The sequence below is a fragment of the Chaetodon trifascialis genome, chromosome 18 (assembly GCF_039877785.1).
Source record: "Chaetodon trifascialis isolate fChaTrf1 chromosome 18, fChaTrf1.hap1, whole genome shotgun sequence".
NCBI lineage: Eukaryota > Metazoa > Chordata > Actinopteri > Chaetodontiformes > Chaetodontidae > Chaetodon > Chaetodon trifascialis.
Genome location: NC_092073.1, coordinates 13055573 through 13081738, shown reverse-complemented (window position 1 = coordinate 13081738; position 26166 = coordinate 13055573). Strand labels below are relative to the sequence as shown.

At 42.6% G+C, this 26166-nt stretch overlaps 1 protein-coding gene and 1 non-coding gene across 4 annotated transcripts; one reads left to right on the top strand and one right to left on the bottom strand.

Moving 5' to 3' along the window:
• Positions 1-2227: 2227 nt before the first annotated feature.
• mtrr (5-methyltetrahydrofolate-homocysteine methyltransferase reductase) lies at positions 2228-25975 on the bottom strand. Of its 3 annotated transcripts, none has more exons than XM_070985956.1 (15): positions 25893-25975; positions 25186-25330; positions 24836-24989; positions 24542-24659; positions 23928-24429; positions 23738-23851; positions 23482-23638; positions 23271-23359; positions 20761-20941; positions 16456-16498; positions 14012-14192; positions 13203-13321; positions 7777-7869; positions 4454-4675; positions 2228-3333 (listed from the first exon to the last, which is right to left on the bottom strand). In XM_070985956.1, the coding sequence occupies exons 2-15, from the start codon at positions 25327-25329 to the stop codon at positions 3189-3191; spliced, it is 2262 nt and encodes a 753-aa protein (XP_070842057.1). In that variant the 5' UTR covers position 25330; positions 25893-25975; the 3' UTR covers positions 2228-3188. The 3 variants fall into 3 exon arrangements, with proteins under 3 accessions (XP_070842057.1, XP_070842056.1, XP_070842059.1); XM_070985955.1 differs by lacking the exon at positions 25893-25975 and adding an exon at positions 25468-25706; XM_070985958.1 differs by lacking the exon at positions 25893-25975 and having other exon boundaries at positions 25186-25426.
• On the top strand, positions 22002-22073 carry trnaw-cca (transfer RNA tryptophan (anticodon CCA)). The gene has a single exon. It is a non-coding gene; the product is annotated as a tRNA-Trp (tRNA).
• Positions 25976-26166: the final 191 nt, after the last annotated feature.

Sequence of the window (26166 nt, the reverse complement as noted above, 5' to 3'; positions counted from 1 at the left end):
TACTTTCTTATTGAATACTTTCTCCTCCTGCCAGCATCAATTACAGCAAATGTTTGTTCTGCTGAATCGGAAGCAGGAGTATCTTTTCTGCTCCATCAATAAACAGAGACCAGAACAACGTGGCTATCTCACAGTGAAAACAGAAAACTCAATAGAAGAGTTGCGGCCTTTTTAGAAAAACATAGATTTTCCTCCAGCACCCCTGACAGATGCTGAAGTTAGAGTGTTTGTGCACAGCTGTGACTCCGGAGAGCAGGCCGACTGTGGCTCTCAGTGTGCATCTGTGCATGTGTGTGTGTTAGCAGGTCTGTCGTGGATGCCGCATCAACAAGCTGACTTGACATTCCTGGGTCATTGACTGCAGACTGAGAACAGCAGAGACAGAGTGGACGTGTCCTTTTTGATGATGAAACGAGGATGAGAGGGAAGCTGGAGGAAGTTGGAGAAGATGAAGCTGTCTGCTGACTGCACTAATGCAAGAAGACTGGAAGGCTTCTCCACAGTCGCACAGCTTTCAAACTGAATGAGAACCTCATTCTTCACAACAGAAACTGCAATGTCAGGAATCCACAACAGGGACTGTGCAGCAGATAAATTCTGTTGTCGTCTTTCACCTGTAATCCAGCTAAATTGGCCAAATTTCAAGGCAAAAACTTTCATTTTTGTAGTTAAACTGGAAAAAAATATGCCCTCATTGCCTTCTCTCTTCTGCAACGTGCAAACACAATTATATACATGTTTGCAAAGTTGAATCTCCCCAAAGTTTTGTCAAAAGTTCCCACATGCTGTTTACTCATGAAACTACCACTAGGTTGTTTTGAACTGCAGTCGCATCCACAGACCTGAGCCAAATGAATTGGACATATTGTCACTTGCCTAATTAAGGCGCACTCCTCGCACAGCTCGGGGAGAGAGAGTGTGCGAGGCTCCAGCTACTCTCCTCATCATCACCACTTGTACTTTCTGCACCAAGAAGCCGAATGTTAAGCAGGTCTTTTTAAAATCTCTCAGCTCATTGACACAAAGAGCATCTCCCTACTTGGCTCACTCAACACTTTCATAATAACAGTCATTATCTTCAGCACACATCTTTCTGCTTCATTTAAGCCGTTCTTAACAAGGGGTATCTATCATGGAGGTGCTACTATTCTGCGGTCGCGCTGACCTCCAGCGCTTTGATTTATTCTTTACCATCTCCTCTGCTCTGTCTTTTGCTTTCGCTGTGGGACAAAAATTGCCACTGTAAACCGTTTTAATTATGAGGGCATAATTTAAAACTTCAGCTGTCCTCCGTGGTTGCAGGACAGGGTGACATAAGCGGCCAGCAGGCTCTCCGTCTTGCAGCTGGGGTGATTTTTTTCCTGAAAGGGAGACGAGAGCATGCAGGTAAACAGGAGAAGTGCAGCTTAAAGTGTATTTCATGGCTCTAAAATGATTCTCTAATAGTGATCACACACGCCACTTTGATGAAACGTTCCTCCTTGCTACAGCTTACATGCAAGTTGTTGTCTTTTCTCCCACAAATTGGAGTTTTGCAGTAAATAGCGGCTGTGTATCATTATGTGTGTGCATGAGATGAGATTTGTGGTGCTGTTAGGCGCACACAGCATCATTATTTTGATTTTGTCCTCCTCTGCTCCTGTGACTTGGCGAAGCAGCAGGACACAGACAGATGAGGGCGAGGAGGAGCACCCAGCTCCGCCTGGACAAACACAAGGACAGCTCTACCTACGACTACACTGTATTAAACCAATTATTCACCATCAGGGATTGTTTTCTGCGACAGTGAATGTTTTGTTTACTCGTCTCAAAAACGTAGCGAATGGGGTGTCATCTACGGCGCAGGCGGCAGATATTGTAAACATGTTTTTCTCTCCCCTCCCTACAAGAGGATAAATAAAAAAGACTGCTGTTAGAAGATTTAATTCTGAGAAGCCTCTCTCCGGGCTCTGCGCCGCGCTAAGAAGCCCATTGCAAAAAGCCTTCAATTAGCAGAGTATGCCTTCATCTTCAGACCAAAGTCACCTTGAACAATCAAATTATCTCTAAATTTAAATAAAACAATCACTCCCAATCAATCACAGTTCATTAGCTCTCAAAAGATTTACACTGCCTCCTGAACACGCCAAGCAAACTTACAGTCGCCCCTCATGCGCACCCACTCGCATCAAATACATGTGCATAAGGTCATCCGCAAACACACCTGTGTGCACAACAGAAGAAAGGCAGAAAAATTGGAGTTCACAGTCTCCAAACTGGCAGTCTGCTGGGGCAGACAGACACAAACAAAGTCAGTGAGATCAATTTAGAGCTGCTCATTATCATTGAGATTCACGCCCTCGGTACTAATTTAACACAGTATAGTGATAAATCACTGAAAACTGTCCTCATCTCCAAGGACCTCATTTACAAAACTGCCACTTTTTTAGGACCACATACATTAAAGACCTGTATTCATTATCTCCAAAATAGGATAAAAGTTTTATATATCCACAGCATTTTGGGTGAAAACATGATGACATCACATGACACTGGAGCAAGGCAACTTATTTTGGAATTGAGATGCATCTTAAAATCATCGTTTATTTAAAAAAACAAAGAAGTAACTTCAGAGGCACACTGTGGTGCATGGAGCAGCATTTAGAGCCAGTTTGGCAGAATCCAAAGACAAAAACAACTTGTGGGGGAAAAAAAAACAAAAAAAAAAAACATTTCTTTCATCCTGAATGATAATAACCAATTTACAGTGTGTGTGCTGTTAAAGAACTACAGATTGCTGGGTTGTTGCCATCTAGGTTGGAGCGATATCCCACTCTCAGCCTCATCAAAATAACTCCATCACATCCGATGGAAGAAATTCCTTTTTCCCCAGACAGAGCGAGGGGAGGAGGCTTGTCTACACTAAAAGCATTTTCACACTGCAGGACCAATCTCCAGCACTATTGCCCTCGCCAAGGTCGTTTCTGTTCAAACAGCAAAGCCCAAGATGATGCAGTGAACCGATACCCCCGGGTCAACATGGTACATTCCATCTTGGTAGCATTGGGTGGTGTAAACTAACTCTGAGCCTCAGCATCCACAATTTTATGGTTCTAGAGGTTACAGCTGAGCACGCTGATTTTTTCTTTTTGAAGGTGTAAAAAATCCCCAGTGGATGCTGCAAAATGCTCTTATCTCGTCATCCGCCGTCAGCCCCAGATGTCCTGTAAGTAACGTTTCTCCTCTCTCAGCCCAGCAAGCCTCTTCATGGCCTCCAGCTGGTCTACCTGAAGCTCCATTCGGATCATCTCCATCAGGGTGTCATTCACATCTTTGGCCATGTTCTTAGCATCTCTGGTGAAGGAAGAAAAGAGTAAGAATATGGAAAATTTTGAGATGTGTGTGAGTATAGTGGCAAGCCCATATTTTGTAAAACCAGCAAGCGCTGCCAGTCCAGGAGAGCATCCTGGAAGGAAATTGCTGAAATCTTTATCTTGCTGTTGCAGCATATTGGGGAAGATTCATCATCCTGTGACCTGAAGTGATATTTTTCGACTCTGAGGAATTCACATACGCTTCAAAGATCATTTACTCAAAGGTGAGGTACGCAGCCTGGCAGTGATGAGAGAGCAGACACAGAGAAAAGATGATATTGAGCTATAGAAGCGTTGACATGACTTGACTTGTGTGCCTGTGTGTGCTCCGCTTTGTCTTGTTGTCCTTATACTGACAGGAACATTGTGTTGCACTGAGGGGGGTATTGTATACACAATAAATGCTACAAGCTGGACAAGATGTTGCATCAGTGTAAGGTCAGCAGCAGCACAAAGCTGCTTGTGATCATGCTCAGATTTAAACAAATGAACTGCCTTCAAGCCAGGCACCTCAGCACCTTTTGTTATTTTTTATGACTCAAGTGCCTTGCTCCAAAGCACAGCTCGATATTGGCAGACAGATGAATCTGGCCTTGAAAGAGAGCCCCTGACAAAAAGCCTATCAATTATTTGTTTTGATAGTCAGAACAATATTAGCAGAAAGAAGCTGTACACTGTTGTGAAGCACTGCACGTGTGCTTTCACTGCCTTTACTGTGATTTGTATATGTTAAAAGGATGAACCTGACAGGAAGTGAGGAGGAGGATTCCTCTCATCTTTAAAGAAAACTTCCTGTTTACTTCTGTCTCAAATGATCAGCATTTCCTGAGTCTGCTCTGAGCATGTTGTGAACTACTCTGCACCGCCATCTTGGCCTGGTCTCTCTTAGGAAACCTCCTCGTAAAGTAAAGGTTCTTAAAAATCCAACTGCGAACAAAGAAAAGTAAATTCAAGCCTTCAGAGGTGCGACAGCGACGTAACAAAACAGCCCAGGCATGCACAGATAGCCAGAGCTCAGAAGACAGCTGTGAGTGATTTGCTCTGCTTTCACAGACAAGTGCCTGAATCTTATTACTTTTAGCATTATCAGTGTGTCTTACCCACAGACATAGAGGCAACCGTTCTGTCTGAGCAGGATGTCAGTGATGCGTTGGCTGTTAAGTAGCAGGTTGTGTTGGACGTATCTGCGTCGTCCTGCAGAGTCGGTAGCCTTCAGCGCCTCCTCCTCCTCCTCCTCCTCCTCCTCCTCCTGGTTGTCTCTGGAGAAACACACCTGCAGGTGGTTCAGAGTACCGCTGGACACAAAGCTCTCCAGCTCCTCTCTGGGCAAAGGGCAGAGAAAACAAAACAACAAGGTTACTCCTGTAATCTTGGACAGATTGTTTTTGATCAGTCTAGAATCAGGAGAGCCAAGATGCAGCTTCTGATGTTGAGAAAAGATGTGATAGTGACTGGCAGAACAGCTTTGTGGGATAGAACCTGTCCTCGGTTTTACTGAACTTAACTGAAAGATAAATGTAGAAGCTGCCGTCCTATTATTTCCAAGTATTCAACACGGTCTTCCCACTGACTGTTTATCCTTTCGCACCCAACACTCCCTTAAGATATTTAGCAATAGCTTCCATTGCCTCACAAGATGTACGACCCTCAGAACATTTCCTAAGAGCAGAAAAAAACCTGTCAAGCTCGATGAAACGGAACACTGACGGGCAAAAGGTCTGTGCAAAGCTGTGCCAGACAACCATTTTATCTTGCTTAACACCAGAGGTGCAAAAAAATTACAGATTTCATAAGCAAGGTTGAGTCACTGTTGTAAGCATCTTTTTACAATCAATCCACCCAGCCTCGCAGTTGGGTATAACCTTGCCCCCCCCTCCCCCCCCAATCTGTGGTCTGCTTGCCAACAAGTCCTTCTGCCTCAGTGTTTTTACAGGGCCTGGGGTGCTATTGAAAGGGAAGGAAAGAGGAAAGTGGTGAGGGAGTGAGGGTTTACTGTGGCTCAGAGCATCTAGTTTAAAGTTAAGCAGTCAGAATGAGCAAAACCACACACAGACATAACCGCACACACACTCATAATAAGCTCTGGCTCCCGAGATCATGGGTGAAGGTCCTCGCCTCAGGGGTCTGTGTTTTGCAGTCACCTCTTGACTAAAATAAGGCAATAACACGTAGGCGCTGCAGTGTGAATGCTAACAGGAGAGATGAATATTGTTGTCTTTGTTCCATAGGAAACAACCCGAGTCGCTGCTTCTTTGGCGATGTTTACCATCTAACCTTTAGTCATTAAAAGAAGCGTCATTCTTTTCACCAAGATGTGTGATTACAAGGAGAGGACGAGGAAAAGGATGGTGTTTATTGGACGTCTGAATAGGAATCATCATAGATTGATAGCCGTGTGTGCAGATACTGGCGGGTGAAAGAAGGCGACTGATTTCTTAGAAAAGCACAACAGGCAGACACCTCGGTGTGTTCATACACGTAACAGCCCGTGTTAATATCCTGGACCATAACGTGAACCAAGCAGGCCTTCCAGTTGTGTTTTCCCCAGCAGCATGAAATCGCTTGCCAAGAAGAGGCTGAGGAATCGCAGGGAGGGGGAAACGATAAGTGCAGCAGAGGGGAGAGGGGAGGACAAGCTTGATGTGACAAGCAGGCAGATTGGCATCAACCTCTCACAGAGATGTTAAGTGCTGCGGCTGATTGAGGCGCATCGCTTTCGGGGTTTGTTTGTTTTTTTGCTGGTGGGAAATTCAGAACGCCATCAGGAAGTTGGTCACATCCTGTCTCGCCGTTTTGTAGTAAAAGCATGAAAAGCAGTCCATGCTATTATTTATGCACGTTAAAATTTCAACCTCTACTTCCAGTGAACTTTCCTTTAAAAATCTGGGGCACTGAAAAAACTATGCAAAGCAGGTGTCTGCATTCGGAGGTAATGCCAGATATCGAGTTGCATTTCCTTCTAGAGAAATCCAACAGCGGTGAACGCAGGCGGGCCATCCACTTGCAAGTATGTTGTTCTTTCTGTTCATTCTGCTAGCCTATTTAAATTGAGTACAACTCTTCACGGGTGGTTCATAAAACACACACTAATCGCTTTGGTCAACACTGTGGGGGTGTTCATCAGAGAAGCCCACACTGTGAACAAACACCGCCTACTACCTGGCTGTGAGTTGGTATTTAACTAAGGGATAGAGGAAACAAAGGGGAACAAACAGCATCCTCTATGATCTATTCTTGCGTGATTAAGGATGCTAATCCATTCACACTATTTAATCCTGTAAAGAACTCGATCAGTACAGCAACACTGAGTGCACGCGTGCTGCTGATAGCAGCAAGAGTTGATCAATTAGTGTGTCGTCAGGACAGACTGAAGCCAAAACAAACTGATCTGAGCAATGATCTACTTGCAGGCTGGTGTCGGTTTACAATGCTTTAGCAAAACAAGAGGTCAATCCAGGAAAGGGCATATAATATTCATACAGTTTGATTCAGTGAATGAAAACACTGCCTTCCTTCAGTTCCTGTCTGGATTATTTGTGTCAGTGTTGAGCACTAAACCAAAAAAATTCTGCAGGTAATAAAAAGCAGGTTTGTGGTTCAGTTGCATTTTATCAAATCTATAATATATTGGCTATATAATAGATTTACTTTGAAGCCGCATTCATGCAGTTTTGGCCACTTGAGGACAGCAGAAATATGCTGTGAGCAAAAACATTGACATATTACCTTTTCAGTTCATATGGCAAAACAAATTGAGCACATGGAGCAACATCAGCATTTATTTGGAGTGACGTTTCAAATGTACACCCTATATTCACTCTCTTTTTAGCTCTGTTTGGTCTCCCCGATTGATGAGGAAAATATATAGCTCTTCAGCTGCTACTATACTTTTTCTGTCTGCTGTTGACTGTGCTGATGAAAGCAGTGAGAGTGAATCAAACAGTAAGGTTGTGGGCTGTAAAACCAAAACAACAAGCTCAAAGTTACTAAAATGCTCCAGAGAGATGAGGAGTTGAATGATCATAACAATTTTCTGAGTCTGCCACTACGAGTGACCCCTTTTATAGTCATTTGATCCATTTTGAATCTAAAAATATCTACTGCTGCAGCTTTAATATTTAGTTACATGCCAGTGTAACAAGACACTGTTGCCCTGGCCTTTATTGCTTCATATGTCCATTTTCTTCACATGCATCTTACAATGCATCCTTGAGCTGAGTGGTCAACAGCTGTCCATGAAGAACACCCACATAATGCATGCAGAGATGTTTCTTATGCATGTCAGAGATTGCAATACATGGAATATGCAGCGGCAAGGTGAAGAGGGATGTGGGTAGGGAGACCAGTTAAGGAAAGTCCAAATACAGTAATGTGAATAAAGGAGTGTATGGGCTCTGAACTGAAAGTCAGAAACACAGCTTACCTGAACAGGTAGTCTCGGTCTCTGTGGCGACAGCCGAAGAACAGCCAGGTCTCGCCAAATGTGGCCTCAGGGTTCTGCCGCCTCTCCTTCTCTCTGAAAGTCAAACAATGGATGTTAGCGGTCAATCAATAGTAACAGACGACCAGAGCAGATGGAGGAGAGAGAGTCCTTCCTCGCAGCAGAGGTTAAAGAAGAGTAGTGACACCATTACGCACTGTCTGCAATGACAGTACACTGAGTGCCACAATTGCCTAATGCACGGAAACGACTGTGCACACTGCAGTGAGGACATTATATGTATTATTAAATTTCACCCAAACAGAAGGATAGATCCCATCACTATAAACAGTTACTGAAAATGAAACTGGGGCTTGCGTTTTGTGTGTGTGCTTCGTGTACGCTCGCGTGTGTGTCCAACGGCTTGAGTGCAAAAAAAGAAAAAAAAAAACCTTCTCCTGCAAAAGTGATTTCTCTTGTGGCTTGGGAGTTTGGCAAAGCTCCCAGAATCCTTTGCAGGCAATGGCAACACAGCAGCACAAAGCGGCTCTGAGGATGCTGGTATCTGTGCCGCACACCTGCTGCAAAGGTGACAGCTCTCTCGCAGATAACAACATTTGACCCCCAACCTTTCATGATGCCATCAGTCAGTGGACTCTCTAAAGAGCCGTGCATTATCTGCAACCCCCGTCTGGGGGGGGGGGGGGGGGGGGCTGAGAAAACAGAGAGCGGTGCTGAAGTGACCAACCACAACGAGGGGCTGAGGAATGCTGCAGTGAGGAATTGAGACTGGGCCCTTTGTGCTGCGCTGCTGCACTCCGAGGATAAGGTGCTGCTCCCCCTAAACCCCACCCTTTTGATATTCACCAGCAGACTGAATCATGCTTTGTGTTTTCCAGAAGTCACAAAATTAAAATGGCAGCCAACTCGTACGCTTGATGAACTTGTATGGTGCATTAAAAAAGTGTTAAAACGCTAATTTAGTGCTGAAATGACAAGTCGGTTAATATATTAGTTAAGCTAAATACAATAACATGATTAACACTAAATACAAATAGCTGCTTAAACATATTACCATTGTATTATTAATGTACACATTTACATTACAGGATAATATGCAATGTTCATAATGCATGGCAGGGTTTCTGTTATCGGTAAATAACGTTTTTCAACATATTTAAATCTCTCCAGTCATAAATGAAATGAAAATAATTCCAGAGTTAGAAGTGAAAATATTGTGGCTCTATACATGGCCAAGCTGGAGCTGGTGGTGATTGTAGGAACAGTGGAAAGACAAACCAAGAAGGTTTTGGTGAGTTTGAGTGAAGTGTGTTTAATGATGATAAAATGACTGTTTCTGTGAATGTGTGTGAATGACTGTGGTGAGAGCGATATAGTGGCTGTGGCTGGTGACACAAAAAGGATTGTAGTCTTTAACTCACAGGTATATTTCTGTAGGGGTGCTTTCTACAATGTTGCCAGACACTGAGAACAACAATCTGAGCCTGTCAGTGGCAATGCAAACACTTTTAGTGGTCATACATACATACATACATACATACATACATACAACCCTAATAACTACTGGATACAAGACTCCTCTTGCGTTGCTGAAAACTCCACTCTCAGTGTAGGTTTACTGAAGGTTTCAAGTTGCGTAACGCACCATGATTTGCCTCCAACCCAGTTGTAATATCACAACAGGATGCTTGTGCATAAACGCCTTGAACTCAGACTTAAAAAAAAAAAGGTAAGTGCAGATTAACTTCCTCCCTTTAGCAAAAATGTGGAGTGAAACTAAAAGTTGGATGAATCTGTTTCATGTGGGAAGAATAAAATAAATAAGATTTCTTTCACACTAGCAAGGCTATCAAAATTCATGTTAGCAAGATATCTTCCAACAGCATGATGAAATATACAAGAACAAGATGGAAACATCTCTGACAAGAAAGAATTGGTAATGCGCTATCAAGCAAATACGGAAGTCGGGATAAAAGAAAGGTAGCAGTATGGAACTTTGTTTATAGAAAGTTTAACTTGGTTCAAATCTGACTACATCTGAATTGAATTTGGTTAATTTCTCCAATGTTGCTAACGGTTGATCTAAGTTTAAATTGGTTTAGAGGGGCATGTAGGCAGGGCACTTGTAAGCTCAGTAAAATATTTTCAGATTTCTGACATTTATGGACTTAAGGATTGACATATCCATTATATTTCTGAAAATAACAAACAAATTATTCAATCATTAGTCACAGCTACACACTAATTAGCCTTCATGAAAAATCAGAATCAATGCAAGTCTGATTGAAAAAAAACAACAACAAAAAAAAACACCCTCATTAATTAAATGAGAAGTTGACCAGTTAATAAAAATACTTTGGAGAAGAAGTTTGTTTGAACTTTAAGTCTGTGAATGGGGCTTAGTAACAGAGCTGTCTGGCTGACTTGATCCAAACGCTCAGATCCCATCCATTAGCATCCTGGACGAGATTCTTCTGATCTGCAAACAGCCTCAAGTAAACTCATTTTAGTGGGCTCGTCTCTCTCCTCTCACCGGCTGCCCTAAAGGGATCAATACCAATATGAAAAACCTGGATTCCATTCTGAGTAGACCACACCGGCGCCTTTCTCTGAATACAAATCACATCACATCACATACCCACACTATAACAGCCTGCAATACAATCCCAAGGGGAAGGCAGCATCTACAGAGCACTCCATTTGGGGTCGAAATCAGAAGCGGCCGCCTTTCAGCGCCATTCAGATGATCAGCAGGAGGGGGGAAACTGCACGGAAAGCCGAGGTGAAGACTTCGTAAACATCCCAATTATCTCATATCTTTCATCCGCTCTCTTTGCAGCTCTGTGTGAGAGGTGCTGAGTGGCTTTTTAGGCATTCAAATACAAGAAGAACAAAGAAAAAAACCCCAAACACAACAACAGCTCAGGGCTTAATCACTGAAAATACATTGCAGAATTACACCCATATACATTCAAAGTGCTGAATTCAAATTGTTTTCATAATGCAGAACAATGCTGAGTAGCAAGATGCTGTAGCCTAATTGTCATCAGCTGTCTGGTTCGTCTGATAAACGGAAGCTCTGTACTTGTTCACACAAACTTTAATAAAGGTTGCCGTACTGAACGTGCCAAGCATGCCTACTGGCAAGCCGAAATATTAAACTGAGCAAACAGATTTTTTTTTTTTTTCCAAAAGAAAAGCTTGTTAGAGCTGTTAAGGAGATTAAGGCGAACCACTCAGTTAAAATACAATATTTGTTGAACTGTCACTGCTCCCAGCTACACAGAAAGACACCGGAAATCCCATTCTCCATAAAATCCTTCCACGCAAACCACAACAATCAATACCCAACTACTGGGGGGGGCTTATTAAAATCTCCTGACACCACCAAGTGAGCTTCTGACCTTTAGAGACTCTTCCTCCACTTGTTACCAGCGCTACAAACTCATACAAAGTACTTTTGAAAACAGCCATCGATTAACAGTGGGAGTGGAAGAGGGGTGAGAGGGAGGGAGATCGAAATGTCCCCATGTTGTTTTGTTGCTAACAGGACCCTTCTTGGGCCTCGAGGCAGATACGGTGTCCCGTTGACAAACTGGTGATTGTTATCTCCTATCAGAGTGCAGCATCAGCCACAGAGGCTTTGTTTGGAATCTCAAGTTAGATCCTGTATAATGCCGCGCACCATGACAGGTTTTTACAATCCTCCAGCACAATATGCAGCTGGCAGGGGAGAGGATGAGAGGCGCAGGAGAGGGAGAAGAGACCGAGGAGGCAGTCCAGCTGATGAATTGGTTTACAGGAGTTTATGCTCTAAATAGTGAAGAATCTCTTGAAAGAAAAAACAAAAAAAATATGTTGGAAATGGAATAAAAGAGAGCTAAAAAAGCAAAACAAAAGAGACCTAACACTGAATGCTCAAGGATGCATCTGATGATGGGTTGTTGTATTATGAAACAAAGCCTTCCAAAATCAATCAAGATCTGAGTGTTTTGCTTGCACTGACAAGTAGGTCTGCAAGGACAGACCATTAATAAAACACTCAAATGTGCATTTTGATATTGATTTTAGAGGGCCATGTTTGGATACCACAGTAAGGATCAAAGTAAGACATATATGTTCATATCGCTGCCTTCCACCGGAGTGCCGTCCCTCTGGCTCAACCTTGATCATTAAGAAGAGGGGTGGTGTAACCAGGTCAGTCTGAAAAACACGCGCTATCTTTGGTACTCCTGCATCCCAAAGGCACAAACACCTCTCACCCCAGATGACCACTCATCCTCCCCCGAATCTGCTGCAGACAATCCAACAGCACTTCAGCCGGTGCCGCGTCGCCTCTCAGAGCAATCAGCCGCTTACGCCAGCTGCCACGACGGAGCAGACGTCCAGGGGATTTAGAGACAATTGGACCTGACTGGGGCACAACCTCATTTATATAAAGCCACCCAAGAGTTAGACGTGTCAGTCTGACTAAAAAGGCTTACTCTGCTTTCTAACAAGTCATGGTGGGTTGTGGGACTGGTTCAACACGTCTGGATAGGGAAGCTTCAGTCAGGCTAAATCCTTCTGACAGGTCATCAGCTTGAAATCTTGATTAAGCCGTCAATTCAGAAGCTCAGAAACTGAAACAAAATGTCACATTTTCTCCAAAATGATAGCGCTCTTCAGACATCCGGACTTACAGCAACAGTTTAACGCGTTTGAGAGAATGACGGTGTACTGAGCTAACAGTCGATATCCTCACACCACCTCTTCAGTGATTACAAGCAATGATTTACTTCAACAACGTGGCCGCCACGCACTGAAATTTTACTTTCAAATCACTAAAGCTGCACGTGCTGCTTTGACTCCTGGCTTTTCATTACAGACCTGAGTCATAAACTTGCGCATCGGAGAGGGCCCAATTTATTCCTGGCGAGACGAGCGAAGCATCCGAAATAATCCCTGACGTGATCACAGCCCTCGCCACGAGATTTATCATGCTTTACGAGACGAACATGACGTCGACTTTTATCGGCTTTGAGCAGGGTCTCATTTAATTGTCTCTGCAGATTACTCGAAAATATGCATAGATGATGTGCACTTAACATCACTTGAAGATTGTGAATATTCATTACCGGGTACGGAATTTTGGCTGCAATAAAACATGTCACGCAGTGCAACAATCAGCATATAACCTGTTTGTGAAGCTTGAAATGAACATTCAGGTGACCTACTTCAGCAGCACATCTTATAATGTGTATAATGTATAACACTGGCAGGATCAAGTACATCACCACATGCACTTGATCCCTCTTGAGGGACACATTTGCAGGATCTCTCTTTGCAGGATGTCTCTTTTACTTGATAAGGCAGTCATTTACTATGGTGCGAGATAACATTATAATGCATTATCAAATTTGCCATACCTTTGCTGGAGGAAGCCAACGAAGGGGGCGACTCCTGTGCCCGGTCCGACCATGATGAAGGGCACCGACAGGTCAGAGGGAGGCCGAAAGGAGCAGTTGGGTCTCAAACTCACGTGGATCTAGGGTTAGAGGCCATTAGCAAGCATTTAGAACAATGAGAGTAATTACAACAATGCTGAGAAGCCACTGTGGGACTACCAATCTATTAATTGATCTCCTTAATATTCCAAGACATACTAATAGCAAAACTCATGAGCTCCAACAGGAATCCATAGAGTCTGTGGTAGAGAGGATTTACTCGCTTTAATTTAAATTAATTCTTTAATTAACCGCACAACACAGGCCCTGAGCTCATTCTTCTTTTAGTGTCTCACACATTAAAACTGAGTTTCCAGAGAAGCCTGAAACATGTGGTAGAAACAGGCTGAATTCCCAACGCCCCGAGTTCTGCAGTTTTCATGGAGAAATCGCACAACTTTCTGGTATTCTGCCCCGCACTTGCTTTCTGTTTTACTCAAGAACCTCTTGAACTGTAATATTTGAAGCAGAATGGGCAGCTCGGCTCTAATGGCATTTTTATGGAAACAAAACGAAAGACAAGACAAAAAGAGGAAGGCGAAGGTGGAGCAGGATTTCATAAGGTATCGCCAGGTATTTTTTTGGGGGGGGGTGGGTTCCAGCTATTACAGCTGAACACTTGCACTCATAAATACAAGCACTTATCAGGGAGGACCAAGAAACATAAGACCAAGATTTCCCAAATTTGCACAATCTTGTTTCAGCTTTCCATTTTCCAGTGTACTCATTACCTTTGGCAGAGGTGTTCTGCCGGAGGATTCAGCCCTCCCAGGGAAAAGCAGGACAGGATTGATGAGGTCAAATAGCCAACCAGTACACAAGCCTCGCTTCCCCGCAGGCCGCCCAGAGCATGCTGGGAACTCTACTATGTTGAAGACAAAATGCAGCTTTCCTGGGTGCCTGAGACAGGAGCTATAGAGATGGAACCACAGAGGGTTTGAGATGGAAGAAGACAGAAATACAGGGACACAACAGTGTGTAAGAGAGTGTGTGCAAGGCATACAGACGGTGACAAGCAGGGAGATGGAGTGGAAAACAGAGTGAAATACAGAAGCAGAGGGAAAACAGAAGGGGACCGAAAGGCACAAGCATTATGAGTGAGGATAAATTCTCAACAGACAACAATGCTCCGACAAATGATTCACACAAATCAACCTTGAGAAAAATGTAGTGAAACGACAGCAGATCAAAATAACAAGGACACGCAGACATTTGATGCAATGTCACTAACAAATATGGAAATGACATTGAAATGTGCCAAATGACAAACTGAATAATGTTACTTACATAACTTTCGTACATAAAAACGGATGTCATTTTGTCTTTTCCTACAATTGAGTTGTCGGTGTTTAGGTTGCATAAGCTTGCATCTGTTCCATCTGCATTATTCATTATTATAACTGACTATTTCAGCCATTCATTGCTACTTTAAGCTGAATATTTCAACCATGTATCCATTACTTAAAGCGGTTTCAACTATTCGTACATTACTTTTAGCTATTTCAGCTGTTTATCCATTATTTTAAGCTGCCTTTTCAACCACTTATCCATTTCGTTTAGTTAACTAATTCCATTTCTCTGTTTGAATTCTAACTCCTTTTCATTGACTGTCACTCTACAGCTGGTCACTGGGTTTGTGGGACGGATCTTGCAGACATCCTTTTGTTGCTGATGGCTTAGCATATGCTAAAGATCAGCATCACATCCATTTGGAATACTAGGCTCATTTGTGTTTATTTCCCTCTTTAACATCCAGTCAGAATTACATTTTTTTCCCACAATCTTTCCATATAATCTCTATGCAATGATAGATGTACCCCATAGGATAAAAGTTCCTCTGGTTGGGAATAATGACAGCTAGGAGTGAGCAAAAAAAGGAACTTCCTGTCTGCCCTTCTTCAATAAAACTCTCTCTCCCTCCTCACCATTCCAGTCCACACTGCCGGCTGAAGAACTCTCACGCTCTCTCATCCTTCACTCTCCAGTTCCCTGTGGGCCGCGAGAGACCTCTATTGACCACAGCATCAATAATGCAGGCCTCTAATGTCTCTGCACCATCTGATAAACTACAGCCACCATCGCTCCTGTCCGTTCTCTGTCTCTTTGCACAAACATACACACACATACATACATAAGCAGCTAAATGAGGGACTAATGAGAGGAGCAGAAAAGTTTTGACATTGCGTTAGACGCTGCTGTTCCACTTGAACTTTAAAGCAAACCTAATGGGTACTAGCTTAACAGGAAGAGCAAATCAATGACTGGCTAAGTGAGGCAAAAGGAAGGAACACTTGGGCCCATTTAAACTGAGCACTGCTTGCTAAAGGCTACACAATATTTACAGTCCATTCATTTGTGCAGGTTATTTCCCCCATCATTGATCTTATTAGAGAATTACATCTATAAATACCCATCCAATCTAGTGCACACATAACAAGGACTTTAGACATATACACACACATCCACAGTAATAATAATAATAATCATTACTATAAGATCTATACATCATGAATTCAGCATATCTTTTCTTTCTTTAGAAAACAGTTTCGAAATGTCTCCATAACTCGAGATTCATATGAAAATGCCACACTTCATATTATTCATGTCGCTTCCCTTTGATGTTATAATAAACCCTATCAAATGTCAGATAATTTGAAAGCTCTGTCCACCACTGTGAAATGAGTTGGCAAACTAAGAGCTCTCCAGTGGAAAGCAATGCATTTCCTCGCTGCCAATAGTGCAAGATCAATATATATTACATCATGCGAACTCCACTGTCTTGTTCGGCAGAACCTAATAAACAAAGCTGAGGATTAAGCAATACATCATGAAGCATCCTAACGGATAAAAACAAATGAACAATTGGTTTCCCCAGTGAATTGTAGGGTTACAAGACTAATATAAATGCATAAAACATAAGAATGGCGCTTCGCCATCTTATGGCAATCCTATGCATTTTCTATGGGGGATAATACATCGAATGCAGCATCTTGAAGTCTGCTTTGTTAATTTCTAGTTGGCAATCCTGTTGCTTTTCAGCCTAATGCTGTCAAGAAAGATTAAGGCAGACATGGATACTTTTTAGTCAACATGCACAATGGTAAAAGAGCACAATTGTTCACAGTTTCATGCAGCAGAAAATGTAAGCTGCATTCTTATTTGTCTGTCACCTTACCTGGCTGCTGAATAAGGCCTGGGCTGCAGTTTCGGCAAATGCTCTGAAAGGCAAGCACAACTGTCAATCATCCTGCTCTATCGCTCAGATTGTGTTACACAAACACCCGTGACAGAGAGGAGACAAAATAAGTGAAAGTCATCTCAGTCCATTGAGACGTCCTACCTACCAATCTATCCTCAGTAACCCCCACCCAGGTTACAGTCTTGTTTCTGGGACACACTTCTATATTTATGAAATTACAAACTCAGGGTTATGGAATCCCAAGTGTCCAGATGTGGAGCCAGTAGGAAACAGATTGCTTATGCAGACCTTATTTCAATGCCAGCCATGAAGGTGCCCTCTTTGGGGTAATATGCGGTGTGCAATGCATCTGTGAGGATGTGTCAGAGAAACCAGTGAAACTTGTAAGAGCTTCACATAACTTTTCACCCTGTAGCACCGAGATTTGCCATTTGCTATGCTATGACCACCACCAGCTAGTAGATGTGGGCGAGGAGAGATGGAGCATTGCGTGATGTGCTTGCCATGTACTCCCGTGCATTTCATTTGTATCTCGGTGATAGATGAACCTGGAAAAGTAAAGCTGCACCATGTGTGCCAGCTGAGGCCGTACAATAACACATTTTTCTGCTAAATTGCTTGGAAAGACAAACAGCTGGACTAACTCTGCTCTCTCCCCTCTTTCTGGATTTCTCTGACATCTAAACAGACCAGAGTTTTTGCAAAACAGCTCCGCACTTTGACATCCGTTTCATCTCCTTTTTTTTTAAATAGTGACGTGTGAAATACTTAAAAATGAAAGATGCTTTTGAGCAAAAAAAACAGGCCTTTCCAAAACGTTTTTAGACAGTAAAGAACAGTGTGTTAATGACAGATGGACTTAATCCAATCTGCATACATTTAGGATGGTAAAAGGTGGAAAAATGAGGAGAATTGTGTTGAACTGAATTCTTTAGCACTCAATGTTACACAGTATGTCAGTCTGAAGGACAGCAGATTGGTTCAGTCACACAAGACATCGAAGGTGGCCAGGTACTGTGTTTATCATAATGAACTGTGAGGGTTGTAGCTTTCTTTCTGCTTCTAATCTGTGAACAACGTGTTTGTCCAAAAACATGGTATTCAAAAGAATAAGTGATGTTTTTCTTCTGGTTTAGTATACATATTACTGAAGGATGTCTTATTTGATTTTTGCCTGACAATCACTGTCACTGCTGATTAACCTGCCAGTTTTTCTCGCAATTAATCATTTTGTCTATTCTTACTTCCTCAGATTGCTTGTGTATTCAACCAACGCTTCAAAAACCCAAAGACATTCAGTTTACTGTCACATGAGAGTAGAAAAGCAGCAATTTCTCACACGTGAGAAGCTGGCACCAGACAATGGATTAATGAAATCAGTGATTAACCGACTCTTTTTTGCAGCTCTATTTTTGATTGTATACATGTAGCGTTATCTCAGCATGTCATGGTATACAAAATAAAAAAGAACTTCATATGTTTAAACACTCAGACCCAAAATGTACTAAAGACCGGCAGGCAGACAAAATTACAAGGAGAGCCAAGATTACACACTGGCCTTGCTTTGTTATTACCAATATGCTTGGCAAGTAAACACAACTGACAAGAAGTCATTTGTAAATCTATCTTGAGAATTAATTAGGACAAAGCTGCTATGCATTGGAAATCATACTGAAGAGTACAAAAGGGCAGTAAGTAACCCCCCAAAAATCATAACATACAACACATCCAGCCATCTTTTCCATCAGTGGAAACACACACCTCTCCATCAGACGGTGTATCATGCACGTTAACACAATCCTCTGCAGCTGCTCGCTGCTCGAGTTCCTGCCTTTCTATCACAGAGTGACAGCACACGTCCGAAACGGAGGACAATCAATCCATCATCTCACATCACTGCACCATGATGATTCTGCTGGTAGATACAGAGGATATATCACTTTTAAAACCTCTGAGTGAAAAGCTTTTTTTTTTTGTTTCAGTGAATGGCTTGAGGACAAAAAAAAGCTCTCTGTTCTAAAAAATACAGTCCCAGGGTCCCCGTTATGTTTTCAGAAATGATCATTTTCAGGGGTATCATCGATCATGCTGCACAACAATATAATCTATTCTATCTCACAAGTCTCTCTGCGCTGCAATTTATATGCAGAGGTACCGTTTTAGTGGGAAAAAAATGAGATAGCAATGTGGTTGAGGATAAAAGTTATACTTCTTAAGATATATGGATAGCTTCTGTGGCTGCAGATGGAATTAGGGGAGAATTAGGGATGTTGTTAGCATTAAAGCACAGAGAAGAAATTCTCCTTGGGTAAATTTTTTCTTCTTTTAATCGCCTACAAATGCTAATTTCAAGTTACTTCTGAGAAAAATGACCTGCAAGCTTGTGGTTTTCAACACCATGTAAACGTTTTCCATGGCATTTTATCGGATCTTAAATGACTATAGATGTATTTATATGTGATATGCAGTGCGTTCTCTCATTTTAAATGCCAAGCTTATCTGGAGAGAGCGGGAGCACAGTTCACTTTATGTTTCTTTAGTTTGCTTTAGTTTTCACAATCACACAATGCACAGGTCGCAATCGAGCATAAGAGGGAAAAAAAGCAGAAAGCTGCTCCCTGGTACAATTTCATTTGAGGCTTGCGGTAAAGTAAATTGAAAAAGACGCTCATGGACAGCATTCAGCTCTTGGGTGCTATGACCCAACAGTTTTCATCTGACCCACTATGTGAAACAATGGACCATATAACAAGAAAGCTGACTCTGGGAAGCAGGTATCTTTCTCAATTCATACCCAGCATTTACTTTCATACCCAGCCTGCACTTGGCCAAAGACAAGCGAGCTCAGGCACATTTCTCCTCATTATTTATAGTTCATGTACAACAGCATTAACTCTGATCAGCAAATACCTCCCCCTCAGCTGAGGTAATGAACCAAGAACAGTGAACAAATGCAGCGCTGTACTTTAGTAGCCACACACCGAGGCAGAGTTGACCATTAACCTATGATCCAAACTGACCCTGTGCGCTTGTGTCCTTGCAAAGCTCAGTGGCTCACCAGTAAACGGCCGCCTGTCCCCCTAATAACAGCTGTTTCCCTGAAGGGCCTCCAACACCGCATTTTTCACGAGGGCATGATTGTCCGCGATTCCCGATTTCTGCATCAGTTCACCACTGAAAAAAGGTGCTGCGGTTGGCAAGTGGACCAAAAATAACTGACAGTGGGGTAAGCCAAGAGCTGTGACACAGCTGTTTTAGAGGACAACTCAACTTGAATGTAAAGCTGTAGCCAACTAATTTCACTGTCTGCTAAGTTTCAATCAAAGCTTATTAGATCCATACTGAATGACCAGCCAACTATTTTAATGAGCTCAGAGAAAATGTTAGTTTTCCACCAACAGTTGGCTCAAAGGGTCAAGTCAGTGATGGCATAGACGGCCGACAGCGACGAAAAATGATCAATATTATTAGGGAGAGGGGTTGGGGAGAATAATGAATAAAGTGAAAGAAATATCTCTTGACTTGCAGCGACAGAACTGCCATTACACATAGAAACTGTGACACAAAAACCCCATTGGGCCAACGTGTACTTAAAAATGAGTTGAGGAAATGAGTGTTGATCCTCTGGGGAGCCCTCTGATATACGCTGTCTGACCATTCAGGATAATTAAAAGCTCTGACAAAATCAGCCTTGAGACTGTGCTCTCAAAGCTTGCTTTACAGGGCCACAGTGACCCCTACTGGACGAATATTATCCAGACAGACGAACCTGCCTGAGTGACAAACAAAGTCGACAGACGTGACATAACCTCAGGTCTTTCCAAAAGTGAAATAAATACTTCTGAACTTATTTATCCCACTGATATTTTGCACAGGTGCAGTCTAAATCCCAGTCTCATGCCAATCACTGTAATTCCCTGTTTGCTTCAGGCAACATGAAAGCCTGCATTTAATTAAACGTGCATCCATTATAATAATAAATCTGTAAACAAACTGAAAAAGATCTTAAAAATGTGCCAGAATGTGAGTCTGTTTTCTAATTAGTCGCTGGATAAATGTTGCGCATTAAATGTATCTATTTGCTATGTGACATAAAGATTAAGTCGAATAAAAATGCTAAAAAACAAATGTGATGTTTGATCAGGTGCTGTACTTCAAAGTATCTCTCATGCAGACTGTTATGTAAATGATCTAGAAAAGACAGTTTTTTTACGTAATCACCCGAATTATTTTGGACCTTATAACTGACAAGCTGAGTGAGACGACAGCAGGCACTCTGACCTATGAGGAGGCTGAGAGGAGGCGAGCAGGACGTGAAGGCTGTGAGAAGCTCCAGAACGCTGAGGCTCGGGTCTCTCACATACAGGTTGTAGTCTGCGCTGCCTTGTTTACTGCAGAGCTCCTGCAATCTCCTCCTCTGCACACCGTCCCCCGCATGCTCCACCAGCGCTCGGAGAAATGCCTGACAGAGAGAGAGACAGAAATCGGAAGTGAAGTCACTTGGAGCCGCTCTGCAACTCGTTCAGCGTTATGGCTCAAAATGGCTGTGGTTTCCATTTCATACCGCTGCAGTAGGACAAACCTCAATGCCACACGGCACACAGGCCCAATAGAAAAAATATCAGGCTTTGTCAGTTTTCTGAGTAAATGAACAGTGTAGAGGTAAACCTTGACATCATGCCCAGTTATGGAATACATAGCCATTTTCTTATGCACGTTCTGCCCTCATAAAATCATCAGGGCCCTCTTTAAATCTCTCTCTTTGAATGCTTTTATCGCTGCTGAGAAATTAGCAGAGGCAAAGAGGAGTTCTTCTGATCCTTGAAAAAAATTCATCAAAATCAATTAATGCAATCAATTCATGTTAAATTTGCAGAAGACAAGCTGCTGTTTAACTGGTATTGCAGGATTTGAAAGGACCACAAGGACACATTAAAATGCAACTCCTGAGCCTGATTTTACTTTGTTGTGCAGCCATTAATAACTCTCATACAGTAAACACAAAGTGTTCTGTATAATTTCAGTGATTCGTTAGTTTATGAGTATGCATGCGGAATTAGAGGCTCGTTTTTGAAGCTTGCACTTGAAGAATTATTATCCTCATCCTCACATCCATCCTGTACAGACAGCACTTCACCACAATTTGACTTGTGTCAAAAAACAGAGTCAGCGATAGCATTCATATTTATCTCAATCTGGGACATGCCAAGTATGCCTTTCCACATTTGATGCCGTTACATATATTGTTAGGAATTGCACTCACTAAGAGGCTGAGGTGATTATCTTTCACTATCCTAAAAATCGTGGAGTATAAAGATTATAGTGTTGTAAAGGCTTTAGTAAAACAGATGAGCTGCCTGGATTACACAGACAGGTGTTGTAAAATAAAACTCTTATTGCCTTGTAAGTCTGCGGTAACATTTTGACCTGAAACAGTCCATTTTTGTGCAGGAATTTAATAACAGAGAAGAGAAAATGAGCCTGTGTGCAAGTGTTCTACACAGCAGGGAGCTGAACCGAGGGACCTCGTGGCGCAACGGTAGCGCGTCTGACTCCAGATCAGAAGGTTGCGTGTTCAAATTATGTCGGGGTCAGAGCTTTTGGGTGGCATGGTGGAACAGTGGTAACACTGTCGCCTCACAGCTAGATGAAAAACCCACTAAAAACATGCAAGAAGATCACCACCTGACCGAATGGTGACAAAAAGGAACTGGGTCCCCGGGCGCCGCTGTCAGCTGGCAGCCCACCGCTCCTGGTCTGCTGCGGAGGAAGGACTTACCAGGATGGGTCGAATGCAGAGGAACAATTTCACCAAAAAGTATGACATGTGCACGCTGTGTGTTGCTGTTGTGTTCACCGAAGCATGTGCATGTTGTGTGGTGATTAATAAAGTATGTCTTATCTTATCTGAACTGATGGTAGCTGTTACAATCAGGATGTATTATATGTATTTTGATTTGGAAAGCTGAAACACTTTGCAATCACGAGCAACGTTTCCCCAATATCTCTTTTTAAATGTTCACAAACAAAATACAACATGATTTTTAAACAATGTTTTATTAAGTGTGCCACCAGAGACATCGTGTTGTAAATGCTGGGGAATTTTGTGCTTCGAGCAATGCTGCATGCTGAGCGAGAAATACTTAAAATGTTGTATTTATTAAGCAGCAACTGGATTACTGCCATATATTGACATTTTTCAAATTGTCTTCCTTCTGTCATTTAGCGTGCTGTTTACAAAGAATGGTATACTACTGATGCAGCTCTTGCTAGAGGGAAGCAAATGGTTTTCATTATGGTTCGACTGTAATGTTTTTATTAAATAATGACTTTAACTTGCATAGTGAAAATCAGGATGACTGTGTATGTTCGTGGAATGAAAATAACTTATTATTAGAAACACAACGAGGGGTACAGGAACGTACGCAAGTTAGCTACTGCCACTGGAGTAATATCATTTTCAAGAATGCTGCAAATATTAAACTCATGCAGGCATCAGGCCCAGCCAAAAATGACTATTTGCAGACACGTCTGTTCAGTAAGCATTGTAAAAACTAAATGGGAACATCCCTGTTGGAATACAATTGCTCTTCATGAAATACAACACCCTCTTCTCCGTCCTTTGACAGCACAAATAAAAGCGGTGTGCTTTAGCTGGAGAAGACACGACGCTTAAGAAACAGCTTCCCTCTCATTATGCTGATACACCAAAACAACAAGCAGGATGTCACAACAAGCGGCTTGGCCGATGCAGCCTGCAAAGTTAGCAGCTGTGTGTGGACACACGGTACCTTCTTAGGAATGCTTCTGATCTCCAGACACCATGTGAGCAGGTACATCAGAGAAATGCTCTGGGGAATGTAGGGTGGCACCTGGGCGCCTATGAACGAGGAGGAAAGAGCATTTCAGAATAAAAGGGTGCACATGAATGTCACAAACATACAGTAAGGATCTTTTGGGGAAAAAATACCATGTTCTTTTCAACGGTGTATAACAGTTTACCTTTTTTCTTTGTGTCTTTACGTAGAGAAATCCCTACTCGGTGGTTCCTCTGGTCCTGAAGGCCCAATCTGTGGAGCATGTCCTCCACCTCCGAGGCCCTGTTTGGGCAGAACACATCAAAGGAATCGCCTGGCTGATAGGTCATCGTCGGGTAAGCCTAAGAATGAAAAAAGAGCATCTAAAGTTCAAACTGCAATCTAAATCTATGTATATTCATACTGTAGGTTTAGAAAAAGTGTGAAAAAGTCAAACTTACAGAGATGTCCAGCTCTAAAAGAAGAGCCGTCTTGACTGAATCTCCTCTGGTCAGCTGATCTGCCCTTGATATTGGAACCTCAAGAAGAGCCTCTTTGTTGAGCGGTCCAACAATCTGAAAGAAAACATCTTTGAGATAAAGGTCTAAATATGGCACAGATACTAGTTTTGTCAGCAATATAATGCCTCACCTGTTCCATACTGTCCACCTCCTGAAGGGAGACATCCAGGTAGGGAGCAGGCAGAGCAGGAACATTAAGAGCAGACTCAGACAGCGGGGGCAGGGAGTGTGTCAGTGAGGCTGCCAGTGCAACATGGGAAAGTCCAGCATCAGTCTGCGTGTCCGGTGCTGACATAGAAACACTGGAAGCACCATGAGACTGGGATGCCAACCCAGGGCTCCCTGCAGGAGAAGCTGGCCTGAGATCAGAAACAGCAGTCTGTGTAGCAGAAGCTGAAGATGCAGATTTGGAGCCCGTTTCTAGGGAAGCTCTGACCGGCTCACAGTTCTGGCAATCAGTGATGCTTAAAAGGTTCAGCTGGACGTCTTGTATGGATGAATCAGTAGTTTCTTTTGGTGAATCTCCTGCTTCTCCTTCCAAGTACGTAGTACTATCAGAGGCCATTTTTGATAAGGCTCCTTTGATTGCTTTCCACAGTCCGTCAAGCCAGGGGTCTACAACCAACTCCAGCCTGGAGTCCGCACAGATGACACACAGCAGTACCATCAAAAGAAGAGAAAGAGAGTGGGTACACTACAGGCCACACACTGAAAGTTGAATGTCTATACTTCATTTCAACTTACCCTACACCATCATCTGCATATCCCGTCGCATAGAATTGTTTGGCTCCGAGTTCCTGTAGACGACGCTCAATTGTCTTCCCACAGTTGCAGAAATTTGCATAATTTGTGTCTCCTAAAGCTGGAGCACACGGAGGAAAACAGATGATTTCACAAGCCAGCAACTGTTCTGAAAGTAAACACAGCGCAGTGCTCTGCATTGTAATGATTTATATGAATATGTTGTGCCAATCAAGTTTCCCATATTGACAGATGGACTGCAAAAAAGCTACCTCAGACTTTCACAGTAGAATTTACCTAAAAGTGCATAGCAAAGGTGTTTATAGTGGTCAGTGGAGAGGGTCTTCTTCTTGATGTGCTTTACAAATTGGAGGGCATTGTCTGGCGGTTCTCCATCTCCAGTAGTGGACACAATAAAGACCACAGGGGCATTCTCCTTCTCCAAATTGTACTGGAACCAGTTATATGATTAATCAGTGACTGGTGATCCCACTAATCAACATGAAACATTACATGAATAATATCCACAAAAGCATCACGACTTTTACTAAGATATTATTGATGTGTTATTGTGTGCATGCATTAGAAGAGGAGTTTATACAGCTCTGCTTCAAGCCCATCACAGGGTTATAATGTGCAATAGCTACCTTTTCATTCTGGTCCAAGCAGCTGAGCTCAGCAGCCAGTCCGTGCTCCTCGGCCACCTCAGCTACCCCTTCTGCAATGGACTGGGCTTGGCCCTTCTGAGACCCATACAGAAGCACGAACCGAGGCTTCATTTCACAGGGCATGCTGAGTCCAGAGCAACGACATCATTTGTAGATTTGAAACAATTCAATTTGACGACAGAAACAATAGAGAGCTGAACTAAGTCATTCCGGTGATTTAAAAAAAAAAGTAGCTGAGTTTTCATAGGTATCTCTGCTTACCTACATACTGTACATTTTGACAGGTAACACACAGACTGCGACAGAAGAGTCCTGACAAGCCTGAACACATCCATATATTACCCGGACGTCAATTTTTCACGTTGACATCATTACCCAAGTGCACGTGTATCCCAGCATGTTATTTATTCATTTTTATCTTACGCTAAACCAAAAGCAACTCCGTCATAGAGACAGCAGAGCTGCATGTTCATAGCTAAATGTTAGCTAGCGTTAGTAACAACTGACGAGTAATTGTCTACCCTGACACACGAGAGACAAGCCCCGTTGCCAACATCCGATACCCGGATGGTATCTTTTCGAGCTAAAGTTATCCTCTTAAAATCTTCTCAAAGTACAGATACTTAAATACAGTTTCAAACACAGTTAGTATACTATGTGAAGTTCACAGATGATACATTTTCTACCTTTTCAAAACAGCTGTGGAAATTCACAACCCAGCTTTCCCCATGGAATTTGATCGTCGCTAAGATTCTCGCGACATCAGGGCACAGACCGAGATTGAACGTGATCGGAAGATACCACAGTATAAAAAAACCTTCTCAGTTCTACCCGTAAAATGTTCCGTATGAAAAGCGTGTGGTTATTTTTGTAGTAGTTTCGTAACATTTCAGTCAATTATGTGTTGTCATTCTGAATAAGAGAGTGTTTAAATGTGTAATAAAACACTCTTAACGCTAC

Bases quoted from the DNA above. Each gene is read 5' to 3' on its own strand.
- mtrr (XM_070985955.1), bottom strand. From the start codon at position 25,541: ATGGATGTGTTCAGGCTTGTCAGGACTCTTCTGTCGCAGTCTGTGTGT. The intron at 24,990-25,185 runs GTAGCTATTGCA...AACTGGTTCCAG, and splicing joins GCTTGGACCAGAATGAAAAG to TACAATTTGGAGAAGGAGAA. The intron at 24,430-24,541 runs GTAAGTTGAAAT...TGCGGACTCCAG, and splicing joins TATGCAGATGATGGTGTAGG to GCTGGAGTTGGTTGTAGACC.